This window comes from Phasianus colchicus, chromosome 1 (assembly GCF_987193195.1).
Source record: "Phasianus colchicus chromosome 1, bPhaCol1.hap1.1, whole genome shotgun sequence".
Lineage (NCBI taxonomy): Eukaryota > Metazoa > Chordata > Aves > Galliformes > Phasianidae > Phasianus > Phasianus colchicus.
The window spans coordinates 55,146,829-55,171,413 of NC_143436.1; the positions used below are offsets into that span (position 1 = coordinate 55,146,829).

General features: G+C 40.6%; 1 protein-coding gene across 4 annotated transcripts in view; it reads right to left on the bottom strand.

The window, feature by feature from the left end:
* Nucleotides 1-24,585, bottom strand: part of CHST11 (carbohydrate sulfotransferase 11) — a 152,808-nt gene that overhangs the window by 71,406 nt on the left and 56,817 nt on the right. For all 4 annotated transcript variants that reach the window (XM_031600032.2, XM_031600031.2, XM_090143436.1 and 1 more), the window contains exon 2: nt 17,288-17,373. In XM_031600032.2, the coding sequence (XP_031455892.1) occupies nt 17,288-17,373 (86 nt within the window). The remainder of the gene's footprint in view (nt 1-17,287; nt 17,374-24,585) is intronic.

Here is a 24,585-nt window from a genome sequence, read left to right on the forward strand (position 1 = left end):
TCCAAAGTCTAAAGTCACCATCATTACCTCTTAAACTAATTCTCTAACGGAGCTGTCAGCATTCACACCCGTTTTTTTTCTGGTGTTGCTATCACTAGCTAAAAGGAAGGAAAAAAGTTCTTGATGGTAAGATTCTGGAGGCTCAGAAACCCTGAAGACAAGCTATGGGGCACACAAAGCTCTCACCTCGAGCCATCAGTGCAGAGCCAAGCTGGTGTTATCACTCAAAGCCATTCAGTGGTGCACAGAAACAAATGCTGCGGTTGCACCACAGACACGTCCTAACCCTCAGGGCACAGTGCTACTTGGCAGTCAAGGAACTGACGGCTGAATGCTGCTCTTTTTGCTCTGGTGAATGTGCTCGGGAACAGCAGCAGGAGTCGTAATATATCTGATCTGTGGTTAGATCCACAGCTGATACTTCAGCATCCTTCCGAAAAAAAAAAAAAAAAAAAAAATCATGTCCATACATACGCACAAATTACTTTTGGAGTGTATGTAATAAAATAATTGGGGGCACTTTACATAGAAAATACTAGTAAGGGTTATTTGCTTCACAAAGAGAAAGAATTTGGACCTATTTCCTCCTACAGTGTGAATACATTTCCCACTGGATAATATTAGCCTGAGCTGGAATATGTGCAAATTTTCATTCCAAGACAATTACATGTTTTGGAGCCGGTATTTCACAACTCATCAAAAGCAGAGACCAAAGCTTTCGAAGCTTCAGAAGGCAATATCTCATTTAACTAAAGAGAACTATGATGTCCTCTTCTAGCTTTCAGAGATATTCAGCCATCAGGCTTATTTTCAATTTTCTCACAGATGGGAAAAGAAACTGAAGAAATTTGTAAGCATTACCAATTTTTTTTTCTTTTTTTTTTTTTTAATTTCTTTCTTGGAGCCGCTGAGGTTACTGGAAAATAACTCTGCAAGTGGAACAATATTGATGAAAGTCAAGAATGATGCAAAAACCAATCGGAGTAATGCTAAATCCACGCTGACAAGCCTTTCTATCACATCTACCTGCTAACTTCACAGCACTTTGGGAAGGATATATCTTCACCTATATGCCTGACCATGTTATCGTTTGGGGATATAGAATGAAGTATCTGGGACTTCAGGACAGAAAGCAATAAGAAATAACAGATTAAAAGGAAAAAGTATAAGTTGGCAGAGGTGCATTATCCTGGGGAAAAATATATGAATGTAAGATCCAACATTTATTTTGTAACCCTTTAAGGCTGAGAAGAGCCCAGTGGGATCCTGGGGATATGGCTGTTTCCAGGAACCCTCCTGCCCCCATCCCCACTTAGACTGCACACTGCAAAGCCATAAAGGTTGCAGCTGAAGGTGCTCAGAGCCCACACACAACAGAAGGATGCTCTGGATGGTACAATGCCTTTGTGGAATTTCCTTTCTGGATGCTATTTTTAATCCCTGGTATTAAACATGCTGACAAATATTCCATTTCCAGCACAGTTATTACTTATTTGACTCCCATGAATGTAAATGGTGGGTGCTGGTTAATGCCAAACCACGTGATGAAATTATTTCCTTTCCCAACTGGATTTCTATAGTCTTAAATAAAAAAAAAGACACTGATACACCAATGAGACCAGAGCTGAAGCACTCATCCTGATCACATCCTATCACGCATTTCAACAAAGCCTTTGTTCATGGGATAAAGCACATTGTGAGTGTTATCCTCTCTATCCTACCTAATGCGCAGTGGATAATACTACACTTACAAATATTAGTGAAAAATGACTAATGACAACTAAATGATTCACTTCGCTTGGCTCTCTCTGTAATGCATTCTTCATATGACAGGCATTTATCAGCTCTCACTGATGACTCCACAGACACCCCACTATGCACAGAGAGCCTGTCTACACATTAAAACTTAATGCACAACGTAAGAATTACTGATGTTAGCTCTGTTCTAAAAGGGCAGATCAGCAGGATTTTGTTTTATTTTTTTCCATCAAGGCTTTATTTTCCTTAGCTACTGAATAATCACGGATTTTTAATTTTATCAGAAGCTAGTGTTCCAAAATACCTACTAATTTCCCTGTACTATTATTTTCTCCAAACTGTTGGATTTTTTTGCATTTTTTTTTTTCTCATGCACCTTTACAGATGCACTAAAATAAGTACATGTGTGATGCTTCAGGACTAAAAACCAGCTTGGAAAAATCAGCAACTGCACACGATGTTCTATCTGTATGCACAGGGAAGCAGGGAGCCTTAATGGGGCTCATGTTCTCCATAGAGTTTCAGCACTTCTGAGTACAGCCAAATGCTGATAATTATTGGAGCCAAATACTGCAGGGAGATGAATGCTGCCTTGAATACACACACACAACCGTCTCCACTGTACTAAAGGGATGTATGCTATGAGCGGGCTGGAGCCAAACGCTCTGCTTTATACTGAGCCGATGGAGTACCTCTAATGCTGACAGCACCAGCCCTGCAATTATGGTTCTTCTCATTCAGGAGCTGCTGGCTGTGTTGGACCATGCACCACTGGATGCAAACCTCTTCTGTCACACACCTGTGCAGGGTTGCCTTGCAAAAGGCAAATGCAAAAAGGCATTTGGTAGATCGAGATACCTGACTTCATTCCTTTGCTGATTCAAGGATCTTCGTAAAGCCTCTACAGAAATGGAAAAAATAAGCCTCAAAGACAAGCAATTGGAATGCTCCCTTAGTTTCTTTCCCTCTGACTGCAGATAGAGAAGGAAGAGCTTTCCAAAGTGCCTGAATGCCTGGCCTTGAGACTTCACAGCCAGAAACCTGAATGAATCGCTTGCTTTTCTAATTGCCCCAGCCAGACTGGAAATAGATTTCAGCTGAAGACACACAGGCTTATTTGAAGCTTTTACCCTACGCCTAAATATAATTTCCAGTGGCAGGCTGTTCTATACAGAGCAATGCAAATGGCAAGTTAAGAGCAGATATAGTAAGGAGCTATAATCTTTTAGCTATTTTTAAACAAATGAGGGGTCAATGAGCTATTTACTGAAATCTATTCTTAGGTTTCACAAAATTATAATGTAAAAAAAAAAACAAATCAAGCTTGGCCTTTATGGTTTGGAGAGAATGTCAGAGTGTGCCTAAGTATACTTCTTTTTAAAAAGAATTGAAAATGGAAGGAAATTGAATGATTTGTTCAATGGATATATTTGATAAGGGACCATTAATGCATTTTTCAGCAATAAAAGCTAAGAATGCTGTTCCAGCCAGACATTTCTTTTCATTTTTGCTATTCAGACAGTACTCGATTACAGTTTAGGGAAATGAAGTGAAAGAGCAGATGTATCATCTTTCTGATAGGCAGTCAGAGGGGAGGAGTTAGAAGGCAAACCATTCAAAGGATAACTGAAGAATGATATTTAAACAGGTTACATTTATGCCCTCATGCTTTAAGCACAGGAGACTGCTGTTAATTCTCAGAGCTGCAGCATGCCTCGCTCCAAAGCAAATGAACACAATAAATAATTTTGTTTCTGCGACACACAGGAGACACCAGTTTGCAGCAGGGAAATCCTCCACAATGGAAAATACAGGAAAATGGCAACGCTTTATCTGAAGTTGTTTGGTCTGAGCCAGATGCTACTCAGGTTTAATACTTATCATAATTCATTATGGTACATTATCATATTTCCAGCCATTTCAGATCAGAGATCAAATGTGTTGGGGGGTAACATGCAGCCCCAGCTGTGGGACTGCCCCATGTGTGGGTTACGGTGCAGGGCACGGCCTGGCAGGATGCTGAGGGCACACAAGATTTCAGCATCATGGGTACCTCATTCAAGCCATGTGTTCACATCAGACTGCAGAAAGGTAAGAGGAAACTTTCTAAATGTTTCAGCCCTTAAAAATCTGACTTCTGTATTCTACAGCAGCAGCATAGCCTCTATAAAAGCCCTCGGCTCTCAGCATCTGGTGCATTCAAATCCTGTTTAACAACCAAGCAGGCATTAACCCTTTCCAATAAAAAATGCATACATTAATTAAGACATTTCAGTGGAGCACACATGGCATCCATGACAATGACACACTAGTGTACAGTGAGTAATATTATGCACTCCATGCCATTGGAATTTCTAATAATTAGCCACTTAATTCCAAGCTGAAACAATTAGTCTCCCCATCAAGAATTGCTTTTTCTTCTTCTTCTTTTTTTTTTTAAGCTCAAAGCAAGGGAATGAGAATAGAGAGAACAAACCGTCCCCAGTCATGCAAACAGATTTTGTGGATTCAGAGTTCAGGCTTACTAATATACATTTGGTAGTATAATAAAGCACTGGGCATACAAAACCATTGCTTTCTTGACTGGTACAAAATCTATTCATACCTCTGAGCACTTCCTTGACTCACAGATTTCAGTGGTAGCTGGGCTATATGGAGATCTATGCTCACGTTTGTACACAAGAAAGCAGTTTGCACGTGGTCTGTAAAGGCTCCACACAAACACTGCTCTTCCCTGATGTTACCCTTGCTAACATTTTAGACTCTGTATGTACTGGTGAACACTGCAGTAACAAGTCTGTATATCAGAAAACAGATTTTAGATTCATTACATTCAGGACCAAATACTTGGCTTCCCTTCAAGTAACTGAGGAATTCAGGAGACACATCTCACGGCAGGTGTGTAGTTCTGGTAGATGTACAATATAACTAGGAACTAGGAATATAACTAGTAATTATACCTGTCATTTTCTATAATCAAAACACTACACAGACAGTGATAATATCACCACACTATCCCTAAGAAACAGGAAAACAGGCATCCCTCATTTTAGAAATGTGGAGACAGATACAAAATGATCTGGTGACAAAGAATGGCAAAACCTGCATTAAAATTTAGGATCTCCTCCCTGTTCTTATCATGCAAAATTGTACAAACAAGAGCACTGAGAGAACACAGGTGCAAGCACTGCACTTTGCTGAATGACCATTGCTTCAACATTATAGTGACTGCTGTATTACCAGGACAGCAATCCAGTGAAACTACACATAAAAATGCTGAATTCAATATGGATGACTGAATATCACCGAACAGGCATCAGTTCTGTAGGATCAGTTGCTCAATATGGTATTTATAGCACAGTCAGAGTGCAAACAACATGAATGGAATATTTCCCTCAAGCCTCTTCAACTAAGGAACTGACCCTAGGCCCAAATAAGCAAGGGGAATCTTTCTGCTGACTTCAGGAGCCTTTGGATGAGACTCCCCTTATGCAGGATAGAATGGAATGTCTAACAGATGTGAGAGTCAGCAAAAAGATCTTCACTGACTTTCAAAAGACACTGGACCATCGACCTACAAAGCAGTACAGCATTTAGATTTCTTACTCCACATGAACCTCCAGCTTTACAAGGAAACATACTGCGTAGGGCTCTTCTTCCAGGTTAACTACTGATAGGATGAGAAGGAATGGCCTGAAGTTGCACCAGGGGAGGTTCAGGTTGGATATGAGGAAAAATTTCTTCACAGAAGGAGTGGTGCTGCAAAAGCATAGGCTGCCCAGGGAGGTGATGGAGTCACTGTCCCTGGAAGTGTTCCAGAACCATGTGAATGTGGCACTGAGGGACATGGGTTAGCACTACGGTGGTGTTGCGCTGATGGTTGCACTTTCCTAATCTTAATCAGTCTTTGACACTCTAATGCTTCAGTAAGGGATCTGAGGCTTACACACATGGCAGGGAGGAAACACAAGGGAGCACATCACTCTGAGACAACCGTGTAGTGACACGTGGATGTGTTACTCAGAGAAAAATCAGAACCTGCTTCTCAGAATTAATTTTGCAGGAAAAGTAATGGCAACTGTAACGCTAATAATTTTATGTCTTTAATTTCTAAATCTTCAGTTTTATCTTTGTTTTGTCTCTGCAATTACCCTCCATTCTCTGCTTCTCCAAAGCAGAATCCATGTGAAGGAATTACAGTCCTGTATAGAGCTGGACAAGCTCAGTCACAACCAGACTGCTTCCCTACCCCATTTTCTTATTCCATCTGGCTTCTCTGATTTTTAAAACAGCAAAAGGAACCACAACAGCAATCACTTTCTGCATCTTGGTGAGTGACCAAAGTTAGCGACCTCCGCAGTTCTGTGCCAAACCCATAGGAATAGCTGCACTGCCTAGCTGTGCCAAAATCCACATCCACAGGGAGCAGTGCATAGCCTCTTTGTACAAATCAAGAACCTAGAGTGTGCATTACTTTAAATCATTTCTATGTGTAGCTTCCAGAGACAGTAGCAAGTTTGGCAAAGAAGGAAGGGAGCTTATTTAGGTTATTTGCTGATTCAGATAATGACTGAATGCATGGATTTTTTTTATCATGCTGGTGCTCATACAGCACTGATTTGTTAGCAGCAAGACAGATCATGAACCTGCATGAGTGCTGGACAGTCTTAAATGCCAGATGGCAGTGCTTTGCCAGCGACTGAAGAAAGGGGTTCAGTGTCTAACAGACGATACCTTCTGTCTTACTTCTTCATCCACCGATTTAATTACACTGATAATGTTATGAGAAGCAGAAATCAATTATTCATTGAACCTGCCTAAGAAAATCATTCTTTTATCCCATGTATTTTGTTTCAAGATCATTTACACTTCGATAAAAAGGCAGTTTTCTTTCTTCAGCTTCAATATTTTATACAGTAACTCACTTAACAGCCCAAGTGAAAACTGAAGAGTCTGTCCTGTGCAAGGCAGGAAGGTGATGCTCGAAAACTCTCCTAGACTGCCTGCTGCATCCCCATTGCTGTGCAAATCAAGCAGGATGCACGGAGAGATCTGTTACATCCTTCTGCAAAACAAAGCCCTCTGATGCACTCACATCTCAGACTCCCGTGGCTTTTTAAGAGGTTGTTGGAGGTGAAGCCACAGATCTTGCACTGCTTGTTTTCAAACCTTCTCCATTTTTAATAAGCACAATACTTGGCCAGCCATTATTTCCTTGACACAACAGATTTTTTCACCATTCCCATTAAAAACAATACTGCTTTCTATAAACTCAGAAGACTCTGAGCTCACATTACCAGCTGATAGACAAAATTCTATTCTTTTGCCTGGCTTGTTTTTGCACTGATTGGCTGAAAATAATCAAATGAATGACAGTATAATTTTCAGAGGAACAAATATCTCCTCTCCATCTGCTTTGCCATCAACTGCCCATTTTCAGTCTTTAACTTGCTGCACTTTCAGACAAAGTCATGGCCACAAACCTGCACAACACCTCATGTAAAAATATTCCAGCCTTTATCAGATAAAGGCCAGGCTGGATGGGACTCTGGGTAGAGTGAGCTGGTGGGTGGCAACCCTACACACGCAGGGGGTTAGAACTGAGTGGGCTTTAAGGTCCCTTCCAACAAGGCAAGAGAAGATGATGGTCTTGGCAAGAAGACAACCATGCCTCCTGCACACAGCTGCCACAGTTTACTAAGCCATGTTTACATGACAGAAAGCAGCCAGAAGCAGTTGCACAGGAAGAAGCAGACCCTACTCCACCCTGCAATCAGGCCCTTGACTCTCTGGGCTTAATGTCAGAGCACTCCCCATGTGGTGTGAGCGAGCCCATGGCTGCTGGGGATGGGGACACAGGGCAGCTAGGCCTCACGCTACACCAGCACAGACATTTCTGATGCCTAAAATGTATCCTCAAACACACAAACTCAGTCCTTGCCAGAAGCCAAGCTCAGCCTGGACCAGAAACTGTATGGAAGCAGAGGGGAGAGTGCCCACAGTGATCTGCATGACAGGGAAGCACGGCCTGGGCCCCTCATGCACTGGGGCAGCAGCAAGGCAGGCACAGAGCACACAGACAGGGTGACAGATGCCTACAGATATCCACTCAGGGACAGCATGTCCGTGTCTGAAAAACGTGATGTGGGAGGGTTTCCAGGTTGTAAATATATAGCATTTAAATGTAAGAAAGTCCATACACAGGCTTTCGTGGGTCCAAAGCTATGGAAGAAAAAAAAAAAAGGAAAAAGCCTGTGCTGTGCCTACATAAACTGCTCAAAGCAGTAATTCTTGGCTATTATTTTATGAAGTGATGTCATTGGCACAACAATCTCTTAAAGGAAGAAAGCAGTAATTGTGGAAGTACCTCGTATGGCACCTCACCTTCACCACGGGAACCTTCATTCAGTTCACATTAAGTAAGACATTAAGCTTTGGAGAAGTTCCAGCGATTTCAGCTTCTCTTCACCAGTTCAATGAAACATTTCTTTTCTCCTTCAGCTGAGCTTGTTATGAATATTTAATGTATTAGAATGAACTGAAAGCTACCACTGTGCATATGCTCTCCAGCTTTCCATCTATCTATTGACATCAAGGCTTAGCTTCCAAAATATGACATTAACTACATTGCTATGTAAATACAACTCCTTCAACCAACATTTCATAAGTCAAATGTATGCACAGCAAAAGCCAAACATGGCTTGAATAGATGAAACTGTCCTCTCACAGCCAGAGATGTCTTTGTTCCTTCAGCTCTCAGTGTCAATTCCCCACGCCAGCTTGTACATTTGTCTTCTGTCCTCTAATTGAATTAATATCCACTTCCTCTTACTAATCCCCAGACACTTGTCCAAAAATGATCTAAAAGACACAACCCACGCTTACAAGAGGAGGGGAAGGATTTATATTAGGTCATCAGTTTGAATGCTATAGAGGCTTGCTAGCTTGCTGCGCAGCCAGGCAATCTCCATGCAATTTGACTGCAGGAATATTGTGATTTTTTTACCACATGTTTTGCTTTTAGCTCTGTGGTGGAACCACACTCAGAATGTTGTTCAGATTGATTTCAGATTGAAATGACAAAAACACTTCTTCCTGGGTTTTCCAGGCACTAGAAAGATATATAAACTTCACTGCATAGCAAGCTTGCCAACTCTCTTTGGTCCACCTATAGTTGTCTTACTACCAAACAAAAAAGAAGAAAAAAAAAAAATTTTTTTTTTCAGCATCACATTTACACTCCTCAGCACAGGGAATATATGGAATGCTGAAAAAGAGATAAAACAATGGCTGCAATTATCCAGTCCCTTATTCCTCTTTAGAGATGAGAAGTTTTGTCACTGACTTTCAAGAAATCAGGTTTCACTTTTCTCCCATAGTTACGAATGGACTGAAACATCCATGCTGACAAGCACACTGGAAAGCCTGGAAGAGGAAGCCACTGGCCCCCTCCAGTACAAGTACACTATAGTCTAAGGATGAGGGAAACAATTTTTTTTGCCACATTTCACTACTGAGTTTCATGTTGCTTCTCAATCATAGAAAAAAATCAAACCAAATCCTAGCCATACCAGGATATAAACTGTTATAAGTAGTTTTTCCAGATAAGAAAGTGACACGTGCCTTATATTGTTATATTCATATGCAATAAAGCTATTACCTTGTAAACTCCGCTTTTTCACTTAATTTTTACTTCTCTCCCACATTATTAAGAATCAAGGTCTGAAAGCTACTGACTAAAAGCAGTCAAAGTGTGGCTGGCCCAGGTGATGACTAGTCAACTAGTTATTCAGGCAGCACACAGGGTAAGGCTGCCTCACCAGAACACCAGGCAAGTGGAGCAGGTACCACATAGACTTTAGCAAAGGCTCATTACATAATCCAGGCTGGATTTAACTAGCTACACCTTTGTTCTAAAACTCTACAGCTTGCCTCCCAGCAAGTACTAGGAATTTCTTTGCATGCCAGTGTCAAAATGCACGGTGGCTTCTGCAGTCACATCTCTCCAGAGGCAGTATTTTAACCTTGCATTGCCTGCAGTACCTAGAGAAGAGCAACTCTGAATCTGCATGCATAACCAGACAAGCAGATTACTGCACTCTGACTGAAAAAAGCTTGGGCAAGGTGCAGCCAGTCACATTACTGAGGTGAATTTACATTTCATACTGTACAGAGCTAAAGAGCATGAATGAATGTTACAGGTCTGTTTGTGGGGCTTGAGAAGCTGCATCTGATACAGAATGTGACTCAGAGAATCTGATTTCTGGAAAATAATTGCCAATTTAATGTCTGCTCCTCCCTATCTTTAAATTTATATAGTAAATGAGAATTACAAGCACTGTAGATAGTTTTAAAATGTCTGTCTTCTTTCATTGTCATAATTATGCCTATTGGGATTCTTTACAGTTCTTTTGGGAGTGAGTGGCTGTAGCTGGGCTCCTGGGATTTGCAGAGATTGCCTTGCCCTGCTGAAAGCAGCGTATGGTTCTGCTGCACAGAGTTAAGAAACCTCTTTGATAACAAAGACTGTGGGGAAAAAAGGCAAATGCTTAAACAAACAGTTGCTACTCTGCAGCAAGTGGAGAAAGCTGTCCTGAGAATATCTGCACCAGAAATAAATGAGAGAGGCTACACTGTGAATAACCACAAGGTCCAGACTGAGGTTATTAGAACAGAGCCACATCTCTCTGCATTCTGAAGTATAATTATCCAAGTTTTCTCCACTGGTCAAGCTGGTATAAAACCTTAACCTGGGGAGGAAAGAAAGGAATCTAATGCAGAGAAATAGGCAGGTGACTTGAACTGCTTGGTTCTGAGCAAGCAATGCACTGATGCAACATGTCCAAGTCAGCGGATACAAAAAGCCTCACTGATGCTGACCAGACCATACAGCCCAGGTCTCCCCTCCATCCAGCTGGTGCTGGTCTAACATGGAGTCCACCTGTCACACACAGATGTTCAGCTGTGAAAATCATGTTACCCTCTTTCACCTCCAACACATAGAATTCTTTTGGTTTTGGCCATGTCTCCTGGATTATTCCTTCTCGTAATTGTATTCCTCCAGAAAGTCTTTATATTAAAATGCATGAACTCTCAAAATAATAAAATGACTCAAGGACTGGAACAATTGAAAGAGAGATCTCTTTCTTTTCTAACAGGGAAATCAGAGCTTTTTTGAGTGACAATTGTATTGTTTCATTTCATACAAGTAATAAGCCTATTAAACACAGGTGCCTTAAAATCCATCCCAATGCACTGCAATAACTTGAATGAGCTTGTCCTGAAGATAATTCTGGCCCTAAGTGCCAGTAGTTACTGTACATACTTGTCTGATTAATTCCTCCTGACTTACAAAGGCATCCATCATGTCACAAGGAACAATATATGAAGCACAGTGTACCTGAATTCTTCCCCTCCCTACGTCATCTCCCCAGCATCTAAAACAGGCTCTTATCATTTGTAATCAGTAATTAATAACAAAGCATTCTCACTAGTGCAGTTCTCCTGCTAAGGTTAATGTAATATTTCATCCCAGGCCAGCTGCTGTTTTACGACTTGCAAGCACGACAATAAGTAATGTTTTTGCATACGAACTCATCCACAGAGTAAATCAATTACTTTCTCTTTCATCAGCAGGCATTTGCTGCAGCAGGGAAGGATAATTAGATACAATATTGTTGTTTACCAACAGCATTATGCTCCCAAAGTTTGGCACTGCACATTGAATTTTCTTCCCTATGTCTCTATTCTGCATCTTTTCCATCATGATGTTTTTAATCTATGATCAATCAAATACTGCAATTAAGAGCTACACTTACCACGCTGCTATTATGTACATGAATGTGCCTACAAAGATCAGTATCAATCACACAGCGTACATTGTCAGTACTGGTCTTCTGGGTCTTTTCATCCATAATGACTTCTGGGTCACTTCTCATCCACAGAAGGACGCACATACTCTTACGAATATTCATCCCAAATGCAAAGCATCAATAAATTCTAATGTATTGTTCTCCAAGCTGTACTATTTCTTGTACTCCAAAGTTCACATCAGGCTGCCCAAGGAAATGGTGGAGTCACCGTCCCTGGAGACGTTCAAGAACCATGTGGATGTGGCACCGAGGGACATGATTAGTGGGCATAGTGGGGATAGTGGGGATAGGCTGATGGCTGGACTGGAAAATCTTAGTGGTCTTTTCCAATCTTAATGACTCTATCGGGGTATTACTGTCCTTCTGAGAAAATAAAGCAGCCAGAATATATACACGTGAAAAGAGCAGAAAAGTTAGTGTACAGCACTGGTGTATTCTTCCTTTCTTACTGAAACTGGCAAGTCACATTTTTTCCCCTCCTCTTGATTGCTATAACTGTTTGGCAACTCAAGACTCTTCTTGCATGACGTAGCCGACAAAGACATATGCTTGGCTCAGGAAGCCCGTGAGCCACAGGCTGTTGTGTGCTGGTAGAGCATCGTGAGTCATTTATCCTTCTGGTAGTCTGCCCTGGTCACCTGCTGTCAGTGACAAACCGGACTTTTCATCTTACTCAGTGACCTGCCCTTTGCTTCTTGTATTTCTAAGAATAAAAAGTTGCTGAACACAGAAATAAGCTGCAGAGCTCCCAGTATCTCAAGATCACCAAGGGCAGAAAGACTGTTTTAAGCATTTGAACCTTTGATTCAAAGTGCTGCGGACAACATGTACACAGAGTCAGACCACAAAACTTCCCACAAACCTCTGTCCACTAACAGTTGCAGTTGACTAGGGTCATTCTAGTGAGCAGAAATCAACTTGAAGATGGGAAATTACCAACCCAGATGAAAGTTAAGGGATGTGGGCTGAACTGGGCTGATGTTTGCATATGCTATCCAGACAGCTTGAGCCACAGATAACCATACAACATCTCCAAAAAAGGAGCACTTGCGGCCTGAAGTGACTAAAGATGTATAAACACTGTCTGCAAGGCAGCAGCTCACTTTGTTTTCACTTGGCAGGAAGGAAGGGGAGAAAAAAAGTGGACATAATAAAAGAAATGGGTCATTTTGGAATGACTGCTCTGAAACAGTCCAATACAATTTCATAACACAAAGGCAATGTGAGGTCTACAGCTCTGACTCACCAGGTTTAGCAACTCATGAGGCAACCTGGCTCCCGTTACTCCAAAAAGCAGCCACTTAGAAGTGCGGTTCCTCAACAAAAAGAAATGTGTTTGAAAAGGAAAGTAACAAATGACAAACAGTTTGACCTTTGGTTAAACAGTCAGGTTGACTCATTAGTCAGTTAGTTAGGCAATGTGTCAAACTAGAAATAGAAACAAAGTTGTCCTTGGGATGTGGATCCTAATGGATAAAGTGTTGTATCTCTGCCATGCTGCTTGCACCAGTGTAGGTAGTTAGATGAGACAAAGATTTCCTGGGAATTAGGCATTAACCTTGACAACGAGAAGACAAATTCTGACTTAAAGGTGCAGTTATTTCCTTTCCTTTAACATTAGGTCTATTTTGGCTTGCAATATGTTGTAATTCAGTAGCATTTTCATTGCTTCAAACAAATCCACGTCAACCACTAATGGTGCACAAGCCTCAAGTACAATGTTAACTGATTCTGAAGTTCTACTAACTCCAGCTCAACGAGCCGATACCCAATTATCTGTTATTTTTGGAGTAATGGGGCTGTACTCAGTCATGCAGATCACAAGACACAGTTCCATATGTTGTCTTCCAAGAAAAAATTTGAAAAATATTTGTTTATCCAGGTTCTTAAATTCCTGCGGTTTGATATACAAAAAAATAAAAAATAAGAAGTCAATATGCAACGCAAACTTGTAACTGAACACAGATGAAGAGCCTTGCAGGAATGCGACATCTAGATTTTCTCTTTTGCAACTATGCCACTTTACAACTACCTGTCCGAAGGAAAATTGTTCTAGTTAATACAGATCCAAGTTGGCTTTTTAACAAACCCATTAAAGAAATCAGCCATTTCATTCAGCCCTCAAAATTTGCCACTGGTACCTCTGCACCTTATTAGTAATTTCTAACTAAAAATGAAAGAAAAAAAGATAATAGAGTCTCAGCGACATGCTGCACGCTGTCTGCATGTACTCAGGGACCACACTTTCACTTACTCATTGTAAATCCAGTTGAGTTATATTGACTTTTCTTTCCCTAATGGTATATTAGTGCTCACAAAAAAAAATCTTGCAGTAAAAGCCTTAGAGAAGAAACCTTCTGTCCACAGACAAATGTACTTCTTATTTTGTGCCCTATTAAGAAGGAGAAAGAGCAGAAGTATTGTTCCTACTTTTACAATACCCAGAAGGCCAGGCACTCAACTATGACAGAAATAACACATGGGCTTTGTCATAGACACTTAATTTGATCCTAACTCAGTCCTATCTCCACCCCATTTATTCCCTTCTTCTCCATCAAGCATCTGAACAATTACGATCAGTCCACTGAAAATCTAACTGCAGTTCTCAAAAATTCAGCTCCTGTACACCACTGGTTCAGTCACCCTTAGATCACTGCTACATTTGAATTTATTCAAGTCCAAAATTTCCTCTTCTCCCTCTCCTTTTCGTTTTTCTTTTCACGATCATTCACAAAGCCAAAAAGAGTCTTAAAAGACAAACGGTGACATCCGCAACCAACCCAAACAACTCCATAGATGGAAACAAAACAGTGCAGGATCAGAAAGCTGTTATATGTCAACACAGTAAATACCCACAGTCAAATCCTCAGCTGCTGTAAGTCAACCTGTCTCCATCTGATTTTACAAAGGCAGTGCAACCTTATGCCGAACACACAGTAAAAAGTCTTATCATATTAAAATACAGCATTTTAAATCTGAGAGATATTTGACCCTATCTAGCACTTAATTTTCAACTGACTGTGTTGTCATCTGCCCCTTGATATGAAGCAGCCAGGAGGAGGCTGCAAGCTAGGATAAATGGGCCCTAATATCATCTCAAAGCAGGGAGCCAGCTGGGACAATAAAGTCCCTTTCTCTGCCTACCTCTCCTGGGGTTGTTGGAGACAGCCCAGGAACAGCAGCATAGAATTTAGATATGGTTGTGTACTGCTGCCTACCTGAGGAAACCTGAAGCACGTGGAAAGTACTGCATAGCAGAGGATGATGAGCCATAGCTGGGTTCTCCTATTACTAGGTCATGCAAAAAACATGCATCTGAACACACCAGATATTCGAAGTTTCTTTAAAGTCACCCTTAAAGATTTACCACTGCATCTAGCTTGTAGCAGTCCAAAGCCATAGCTGCAGGGCTTCTTGCACTATGTTCTCAGCACCTGGAATTCAACAGGTTTTGAACATCAAGAGTTAAAGATCTACTAGATGTTTCAATTATATGTATCAGTAAGGGAGAGATCTTGCTTACAAATTCTTCTGCATATGTATTTTATCAGCTTCTGAGCTGACTTCACAAATGGCCAATCATGACTGCTTCAGTCAGGAACTGCAGAGACCAATTAGGGGCCCAATCTCCACTCCCCTCCTCACTACTACTCGTGAACAACTGGAAGACAAGAACTCCACTGTCAAAATACAGACCTGTCTCCCATCTGTCACTTAAGAAAGGTGAGACAGACATTTCTTTGGGCAAAAATGCAAAAAAGAAATATGAGCCACATATTTGAAGGAATATTCTAGGGGTCATTTCCAGACTGATGTCTTTTATGTCAGCCTCTACTTGCTGCCTCTTCTTGTTCCTGCATGCACTTGCTTGCCTGATATATCACTCAGTGTCTGCAATATTACTGTCTGCAGCGTGCAAGGCCCCGTCTAAAAAGTAAGTAAATACCTACTAAAAACAAAGAAAGAAACAAAACATAAAAGCTTGACGAGAAGGGGTGTCACTGAGCAGATGGAAACACTTCAGAATGAAAAATGTCATCTGCTTAGTTCAACACTGGCTGCAAGAAATGCTGTGCTTACTCAAACATTGACTTTTCTGCCTACCTCCTAGGAGAGCCCAGAAAGGCAGGCAGATGCTTTACTTGGTCAAGGCATGCAGAAAGGAAGGAGAGGTGGCAATGAAGTTGCCAGCTGCATCCTCTGCTTCAGGAAGCTCAGCTGACAACAAAGCTTGCCAGGGGCACTGGGATTACAGCCCTTCAATGGATGGAGATGATTCTCTCTCATGGGGTTATGTTTAACAATGTTAAAGGGTCAGTTAAAATCTCCTTACACACTGCATACCCCAGAGAGAACAATCAAATGTACAGTTTCTTCCCTTACCCATCCTTCTTGAGCATTTGCAAAGAGTATTTAAATATTTAAATCTGACCCACAAATTCTAATATTTCTCCTTTGTAGCACCCAACTGTTACTCATCAGGGCTCTTAACACTTTCCATTTATGCAACACTGCCTCCTACAATGGTCAATAAAGGCCAGTATATTAGTATGATAAGCTCATGCTCCCAGCCATGCACAAAATTCCAATTGAATTAGAAAGTCATCCTATATTCAAGAAAAGCACACTGTGGAGTAAATGGAGCTTAACTACTTTATGTATCAAATATTACATATCTTTGGGTTGTTGTCAGTTCTTCATATAAATACTTTAAATCACTTAGATTTCATTTTGCACACTGTATAAGCGAGCCTCTTCATAATCAAACAGTATTTAAAAGCATTTACTGGCTTGTTAAATCTAACAAGTTAGATTTATTGGGATAGTCACTTTCCTTAACAGCCTATTTAGTCAAACTCACTGTATTCATTGATGTATAAATGTATAATAGGCGGTTGTTAAACTTTAATAAATATGCTTAATAGTCAGCTGGCATTTTCTCTCAATGGCAGCACTTCCCCTCAGTTGCCAACAGGAAATGCTGTTCCTGAATGTGCCGATTCATGCCACGTGTAGGGAATAAATCGATCCAGGAGAACAAATGGGAGTACAAATTCCAGATAACTTTCCTGTTCTTCACATCGAAGGGAGACTGCTGTAAACTCCCATCAAGACCATCAGGTGTCAAATAATGCACAGTGTAAGGAAGAGCGTTAGCTACTGTGAAGAAATGAACCAGGACAGGATGGGCAACTGGCTACCTAAAAAACCATACAAATGACTTTCATATATTACTATTGCAATTTTCTGCCTTCCTGCACTTGCTGATTCATGTACAGCACGTTACCTACTCTCACCCCACCCTGCCGCTCTGTGTGTTGATCAATCGATTAAATTAGGATGCTTCAGCATCTTTCCAGGAGATCAAAAATACTTTAAGGCTATTAGGTGCCTAAGAAAAATACTTTGAGGAATCTGCATCATTAGACAACCAAAAATCATCAGAAATCAGGCCCTTAGCTCAAACCGCAGAACTGCAAGTCCCAGGATCATTTCTCCAAGCACACAGCAGTTACTGCATATACATGATAAAACAAACAAACTAACAAAAAAACAAACAAACAAACAAACAAACAAACAAACAAAAAACAGACCAAAACACCTTTAACTTAAGTACACCAGGCAGGAAAGTTTGATCGTAGCCACAAGACGCTCACCTGGGTGGGATTATACAGTTCCTGGAGTGGGCTTCTGGATCCTTTCCGGCAGCAAATGTCCATCCCAAATGGATTTCTACGCATTACTGCAAGGGGAAATTGAAATTAATACAGGTTAGCAACACTGGTTGGCAGTAATCAATTGCAATACATACAGCAAGAACAGATTTTCTGATAAATTGGGGATTTCTACAGACATCATTAATTCCTAGTCTGTAAAAATTATCCAAGAGTTAAATCTTTGATCTACTGTGGAAGGTACTAAAACAAAGCTTTCTAGTTCTCATCTTATAAGAGCTGTTACCCCAAAGCTTCCAGCTGGAATGCCCCAGAGTTCTGGCACAAGTACTAAAGCCAAAGTGACCCCATTTTGAGTAGTGGTAGGTACCTCTTCCTTGATCATCGTGGACCAGTTGGATAAATTCCTACAACTGACATCTCCAAGAGGCAACGTTTGAGCCTCTCTGAGCCCAAATACAGAGGACCACAGGATACTAATATTAAAACACTTCAAAGCTTCTGGCCTATAGCTTTGGCTTGTCCTGGAACAGATGCTCAGCAGTATTGCAATACACATACAGCCAATCACTGCTGCGTTTTCTTGATCCAAACTGTATTTAGCTCTATTTATTGCAACTGAATATTTAATTGGTCTGAAAATCAACACAGACTGCTATTCCTGCTGGACACAAGCAAATTTTCAAACTAAAGGCTTTGTCAGAGGGCTGATCCAGGATCATTTTGGATAGTAAGTCTTTCCATTAGAGATTCTGATCTAAGACCCAGCAGGCACAGAGATCACCAGTTTCAGGTTAGACCCTGCACAGGCAGACAAGTTTAAATAAGGAGCTATTTCGCTTCAACCACACTCCATGTTTTACATAAGAGGGGCTTATAAACAGAAGGGAAATCAACTTTTTACACAGGTGGATAGTGATAGGACAAGGGGGAAGGCCTTAAACTAGAAGAGAAGAAATTGAGGTTAGATATCATGGGAATGTTCCACTGAGAGGGCAGCAAGACACTGGCACAGGCTGTCCAGAGCATTTTGGGTGCCCCATCCCTGGAGGAGCTCAAGGGCAGGTTGGATGGGGCCCTGGGCAGCCTGGCATCATTTGCCAGATTTTGCAGTAGGAAACTGCTGAAGTGTCCTGCAGTAATGAGTGTGAACTGCAGCGCTGACAGAAATACTATTGCAGGTGTCAGGCCAAGAGCTAGAGAATACTGTCAAGCTACATTTTAAAACAGAGTGCTTGTACACGATCATAATCAATATGTCAAATAGTATGAACACGTGTAAGAGTTTCCACGCAGACAGAACACTGCATGCAGCTCCAGTCGGGAGACATAACAGCCTCCTTCACTCAGACCGTATCTATTTTTAAATTGAAGGTAATCACCTCGTAATGTGCCATGTCGCTTTTTCCCTGAGCAAACAACCATTCGGTGTGTCTTCTAACAGGGCTCAGACATACATGCTTAGTAAGGAAAGAAGCTAAATGTTTTCTTCGCAGTTAGAATAGCAATAAGAGGCTGCAATTTTTATGTTTAAATACCTGATAAGCTTCTGAGCCTTTCTAGACATGCAGCCAAATGTTGCAATTGCTCTGCTGTAGCGGCAGTGTGCCTGGTTAAAAGTTAACTCTAAAAATGTTTAAAACCACTAAAACTTTAGAAAAGAATTTCGTGAGCAATGTCAGCTTCTGGTGTCTGGAAGTGGCATGAGGAAGAAAATCCTACAGTCAGGATGTGAGACACCCTCAGCGGCTGTTCACTGCACTTTGATTAACCAGGGTTCTGAAACACTGATTCTTTGTTCCAAAATGAAGAACTTCAGAGTGCTGTTTCCTAATTTCCCTCGTACTTCACTTTTCATTTCCATTAAATGCAATCAACAGTAATTTGCATAAATGCATCCCTTCCTGCTTCACTTAACCAGCAGGTATCAACACAGCAACACGTTACATGCAGCAAGAGCAGCCAAAACCATGAAGTTATTTGCACATCGTGTAAGATCTGATTCCCAAAGATAAACAAACAAGAAAGCAACTGTCTCCCCAGAAAAGCTAAATACTCACATCAAACTTAAGTCACAGAAACCACTGAATCCTTGTTATGAATCCCAATATTACTTAATGGGTGTGTTTTTCCAATAAAGCTTTTAGAACATGACTGTGGAGTTAGCATGGCAACACAGCAGCTCTACACATGGCTCGCTTCCCCACACATCATCTGTGACAGCACATGCTGCTGCAGCTGTAAGCAGCAACTCTGTATGCACCTGGATAATGCTTATGCCTGGAATGTAACCTCAGCATTGACATAAATGGGAACATTCCCCCTTCCTGAGTAGAAATTGCACTCATACCTTAGGTGAATAGCTACTACAAAGGATCATATAAAGATTTCAGAATGCTTTCTAGCACATCCGTGGAAAACTAACCCTTGGGGTCCCTGCAAACTGTTTTCTGCTGTCTCAGCTCCTCTGAGGCAGCACTGTATTGTGTCCATGACATGACCTCTTTGATTTATAGCAATCTGCAGTAAGGAAACCATAGTGTGGGTGCAAACTGCAGTTATACTAATTTCAACAACACTGTCACTCAGACTCCTTCACACTATTGTGACAGTGAAAATTAGAAATCAAGCCCTTTATCTTCACCAAATCTTCTTATTAACATAGTAAATATCGAAATTTACATTTTATGGCTTGGGCTGATCTCCATCCATAATTATAGTTAATTATAATCTAACGGGAAGTAGTGCATATGCATGGCTCCAAGGACTGATTAAAAGATCCCGTTCAGGCACACCAAGTGGGAGAAGCAGCTGACAACAGTAGATAATGCCTTGAATGATTAAAGAGTGCTGTTAATACTGCAACTGCAGCAGAATCAGCAATGCCCTGAATTCAGCCAGGACTGCGAGCAACTGAACGAACTGTTAGCTTGTCACTTTAATACAAGGACTGTAAAGAGACAAACTTTCTTCTCTCTTTAGGAATGACTCATTCACAATGAAATTTTGCTCCTATTTACTAAAATCTGTGCAATCAGAACCAAAAAGGGCACCTTCTCACAAGCGTCAGAAGAGCAAGTGACGCCATTTCTCATAAGCCTGTTGGATCAAGTAACAAAGGCCACTCTGCAGTAAGAGCCACCCAAAGTAATTGCCACTTCTTTCACTGCTCTGAGAGAAACAAGTAAGTGACATTTGAAGTGCTGAGTATACAAAATAAGCCACCTATACCACTCCCATTCTAAACTTAGCAAATGTCAGATGCTCCCATTTCCTAGATTTCTGTAGAATAAAAGATCCCTGCTTGCTTTCTAGCAACAACTTTGCTATTTGGTAATGTTTAATTTACACTGCTTTTAGGATCCTAATTACTCCCGGCTTGCAAGACAACAAAAAACAAATGCAAAAACACTACCTCCATTCAATGTCTCTTAAGTATACTATCTCTTATCATAAACATTTGAGAAAAAATCTGAGGTTGTATTAATATTTAATTTTTTCATTACACTGGTCTGAAGTACAAAGACAAAATTCCTTAATACAGCATTGCTGAAAGCTGCTATGCATAATTCATTGCATTTATTTGGGAAAGAAGACGTCTTGTGAGGAAAAAGAGCAAAATATGGCACTGGAAGTAGTATGCTGAGACTCCTACTGAAGATGTGATCCCATTCTTGTTTTAAAGAAAGAAGCTATTGACAATTCAAATACACTTTCAGTCTGAGTTAATGTTTTCCATGGAGCCACATTCAATTGACAGCAATGAGCAGGTACAAAAGATAGCACCTTATCCTAGAGCCACAAACAGCCGGGAAGGGCTAAACATTCGTTAAACATTCTCTACTCAACAAAGACAGAAAAACCAGTGCAATTTGGCCCAGCAAGATAGTGGCAGCAAAACACGTCTGGTGTCTCCAGACACATTTAACTGTGCCACTGTCCTCAAGCTTCCTCAATTCTTAAAGCAAATTAAGAATAATTTAATTACACTCAGACTGAAGATTCAGAGATTCTCTTAGGCTGAAGATTTGGATGTGGTCTGTCTTCCAAATGCCAGCATAGATGTTTGCAATGCCCCCAAAGCAGCAGAGAAAAATACTTCCAAAAGCACCAGCTATGCAAATACAAGCCAAGCACAGCTCAACACGTATTTTGCACACGTAACGCTCTTCAAGCATGAAGATACTAAGTTGAAATAAGTGACCCAAGGAAGCATTCTTCTTCCAGAGTCTGTCAGAGGCTTTTGGACTGAATATATGGCAATTTGTAAAGTCCTGTTCACATACCTCTTGGGTTCTTAGCTAAAATCATGATGAACAAGCTTGTCATTAACGGGATCATTCTGCTTCAGGAAAACAAGCCTTCTGTAATAATTTACAACAATCTGTTCTGCAAGACTTCACTTAAGCAAAGTCCAAATTGCAGACAAAAATCAGAAACTCAGCAGAAAACTAAAGACTGCCCTTATTTCAAACTTCATAAAAATTCCTATGATTGCTTTAGCAGACTGATCAGGCTAAAGACACTGAATAGTATTATAGGGTTATTTTTCAATCAGCAGCCAGGAGAACAAAGAGTGAATGCAAATGTTGGCACACAGCACCAGCTCCAGAGCCTCAGTAACAATATTTCAGATAGCTCCCTGGCATTCACACAAGATCAACTCATCCTTCACAAAGATCAACAGATGGATAGTAACGTTTTGGGATGTTTGGGACCTTGCACTGCGTTGTACTCAGCAGAAGATTTTAGTCTGTATTATTGGTCCTTGATATGGATACTACAGGTATAAAGATTTATGACAAAACTCTTGACAGGACTCTTTTGTTTTCTTAAGACAAAACTGCAGCTTTTTTTGTCGGACACTGAGCAATCTATTTTTAGAAAGTAAAAGTCAGACTAAGTACTGTATGTGAGCACACCAAAGTCTTAAATGCAGAAAATGAAGCTATATTTTTTTCCCTACGTTACTGCAGAATTAGATTGTACCTCATGCCTTACAGTAACTGAAAGCACAGTGTGAAAAACAAGTGCAAGAGCGTGACTGGAGAACCCTACAATGTTAACACCATTGTGCCTCCCAGACAAACCAGAGACCCTACTAAGCTCAATGCTGTATGGATATGGCAAGGATTAAAAAACCCCCAAGGCTCAGAGTTTTAGAGCCCCACCCAAGGAATGGGGATGACGTGTTTTAGTTTAGCAATACTGATTCACTGCCTCCACACATCCACTCTACTCTGTCTGGTGTTTCTACTCCCACTCATCTGCCAGAGGAACCTACCAGAGTAAGAGTGTGGATGGACACAATGACAGTGGAGGTTGAAAAATGAGGTCAACTCCTTAGTGGAATAATTTTGGCTGACACAAGCAGCAAATCCACTTGTTAAGGGACCGTGAGCCAGTGAAGTGACATTCCTCAGTTCACAGAACAGAAAAAGAAATGCATAGAGGTTAAAAACCTGCCCAAAGCAAATTAGTTGTTTCAGATCACTTTCATTTTAGGAAGTGAAGTATCTGTTCCAAGGTACTCATTTAAGCTCCCAGCACCAACAAGGAGCTGCAGCTATAGATTCATCTGTACTCCCATGGAGATGGCCTTCCTCTTCATTCCACTGACCAGCAAGCCTACATGGGTTGAAATTGCATGAAACAAATCCTGGCAGAGCAAAGAAACAAGTCTTAACGTTTGTTTCTGAGTTCTAATCACTAATTACAAAAGTTGTAAATGCCCTCCAAAGAATAGAGACAGATTTAATTACTTTTTGCTTTCGACAGATTTTCAGAAATAACTTCGTATTTTATCCTCTTTGTTCTCAGATTAGCTTGGGGATGGGTTTAATTGGGCACAGTGGGGAAATTAATATCCTTGGTGAAATTACGCAGAGACTTAGATCCTGGGCCACCCTATGGACATTGCATGTGGCATAAATTAACACAACATTTTTCCTGCTAATGAACAATGGTAACTTTTTTCCAGTATTTTTTTTTTTTTTAATGTTAATCCATGTGGAATTTCTTTAGAAGTCTCAAGAAATTATCCACAAACCTAAATTAAGAGACTTTCCCATAGGCTTCACTTCCCACACTAGGAGAGCTCTGTTTTGTTCATCTCTGTCCCACACAGGCAAACATTGCCTTTAATGCAGCAAGGAGATTTTGTGGATGCAAACTATTTCAGACTTGGTCAGAACTTTTCTGATACAGCCTTGTTTTCACTGGCATTGAAATATTTCATGGGTCTATTCTGGATGGGTCACCAGCCACGTCAGCTATCTGTTCATCTCTTTGTACCCCCAGGTTTACACTATCCATTAGTTATGCCACATGCTTCAAAACATTGAAGATTGGGTCTACTTCTGATCTCCCACAACTCTTTCTAAGTCTTCCCAGAAAAAAAAAGAACACATTTTTGTTAAGTTTATGTGGATAGTAAAAAAAAAAAAAACTGTTTCCTTTTCCCAAAAAAGGAAACTTTCTACAAAGGAAGAAGCTAACAATTTGTGATTAGTTTTAACTGTACTTATTTCACAAGAAAACTTATGTACTATGAATTTACATGAATGAACCCCATGTATCCAGTATTTCAAAAGACAAAAAAAACCAAAAACCTCTTTTTCTGATCATTACACTTTTTCTACTTACCCACTACAAGTCAGCCATGCTTTCTGCAAAATGAGGCTGTGATAATCTAGAAATTTTCCAGCCTTTCCAGTGAAGCTTACAGGTTTCCAGAGCTGCCTCCCATCAATTATTAGATGCTCACTATAACAACACAAGCAGGCATATCTGCCTTCAGGTTCTCTTTTTATTGAAGAACTAAATACTTTGTTCAGTTCCTAGCAGCCAAGTTTTCAAGCCTGTAGATAGCTGCCTATCTCCGATCACTCTAATCTAATTTCAAATGAAAACTATGTAAATGTAAATCCAGGGGGAAAGAAAAAGACAAACCTACATTTACATGGTCTTAAAGAATAAGAAGCTAGAACTCAATTTTCTGCAATTCCCACTATTTCCATATTGCTGTCAGGCCCAGTCTACTCAAAGAGTATGCTGTATGAACTCACTCAAAAAAAAAAAAAAAAAAAAAAAAAAAAAAAAAAAAAAAGTGAATGAGAGAAAAACCTTTAAAAGAGGAAGGCTTCTTTAGAAAGCTGTAATTTTTAAAGCATTTATCTTGAATCACAGTCCAAATGAGAAAGATGGCTGCTGCAGCTGCAGTCTATTTGAGCCACTATATCTTTGCTGTTCTTCAACAGATGTGCAGCGAAGATGAAATA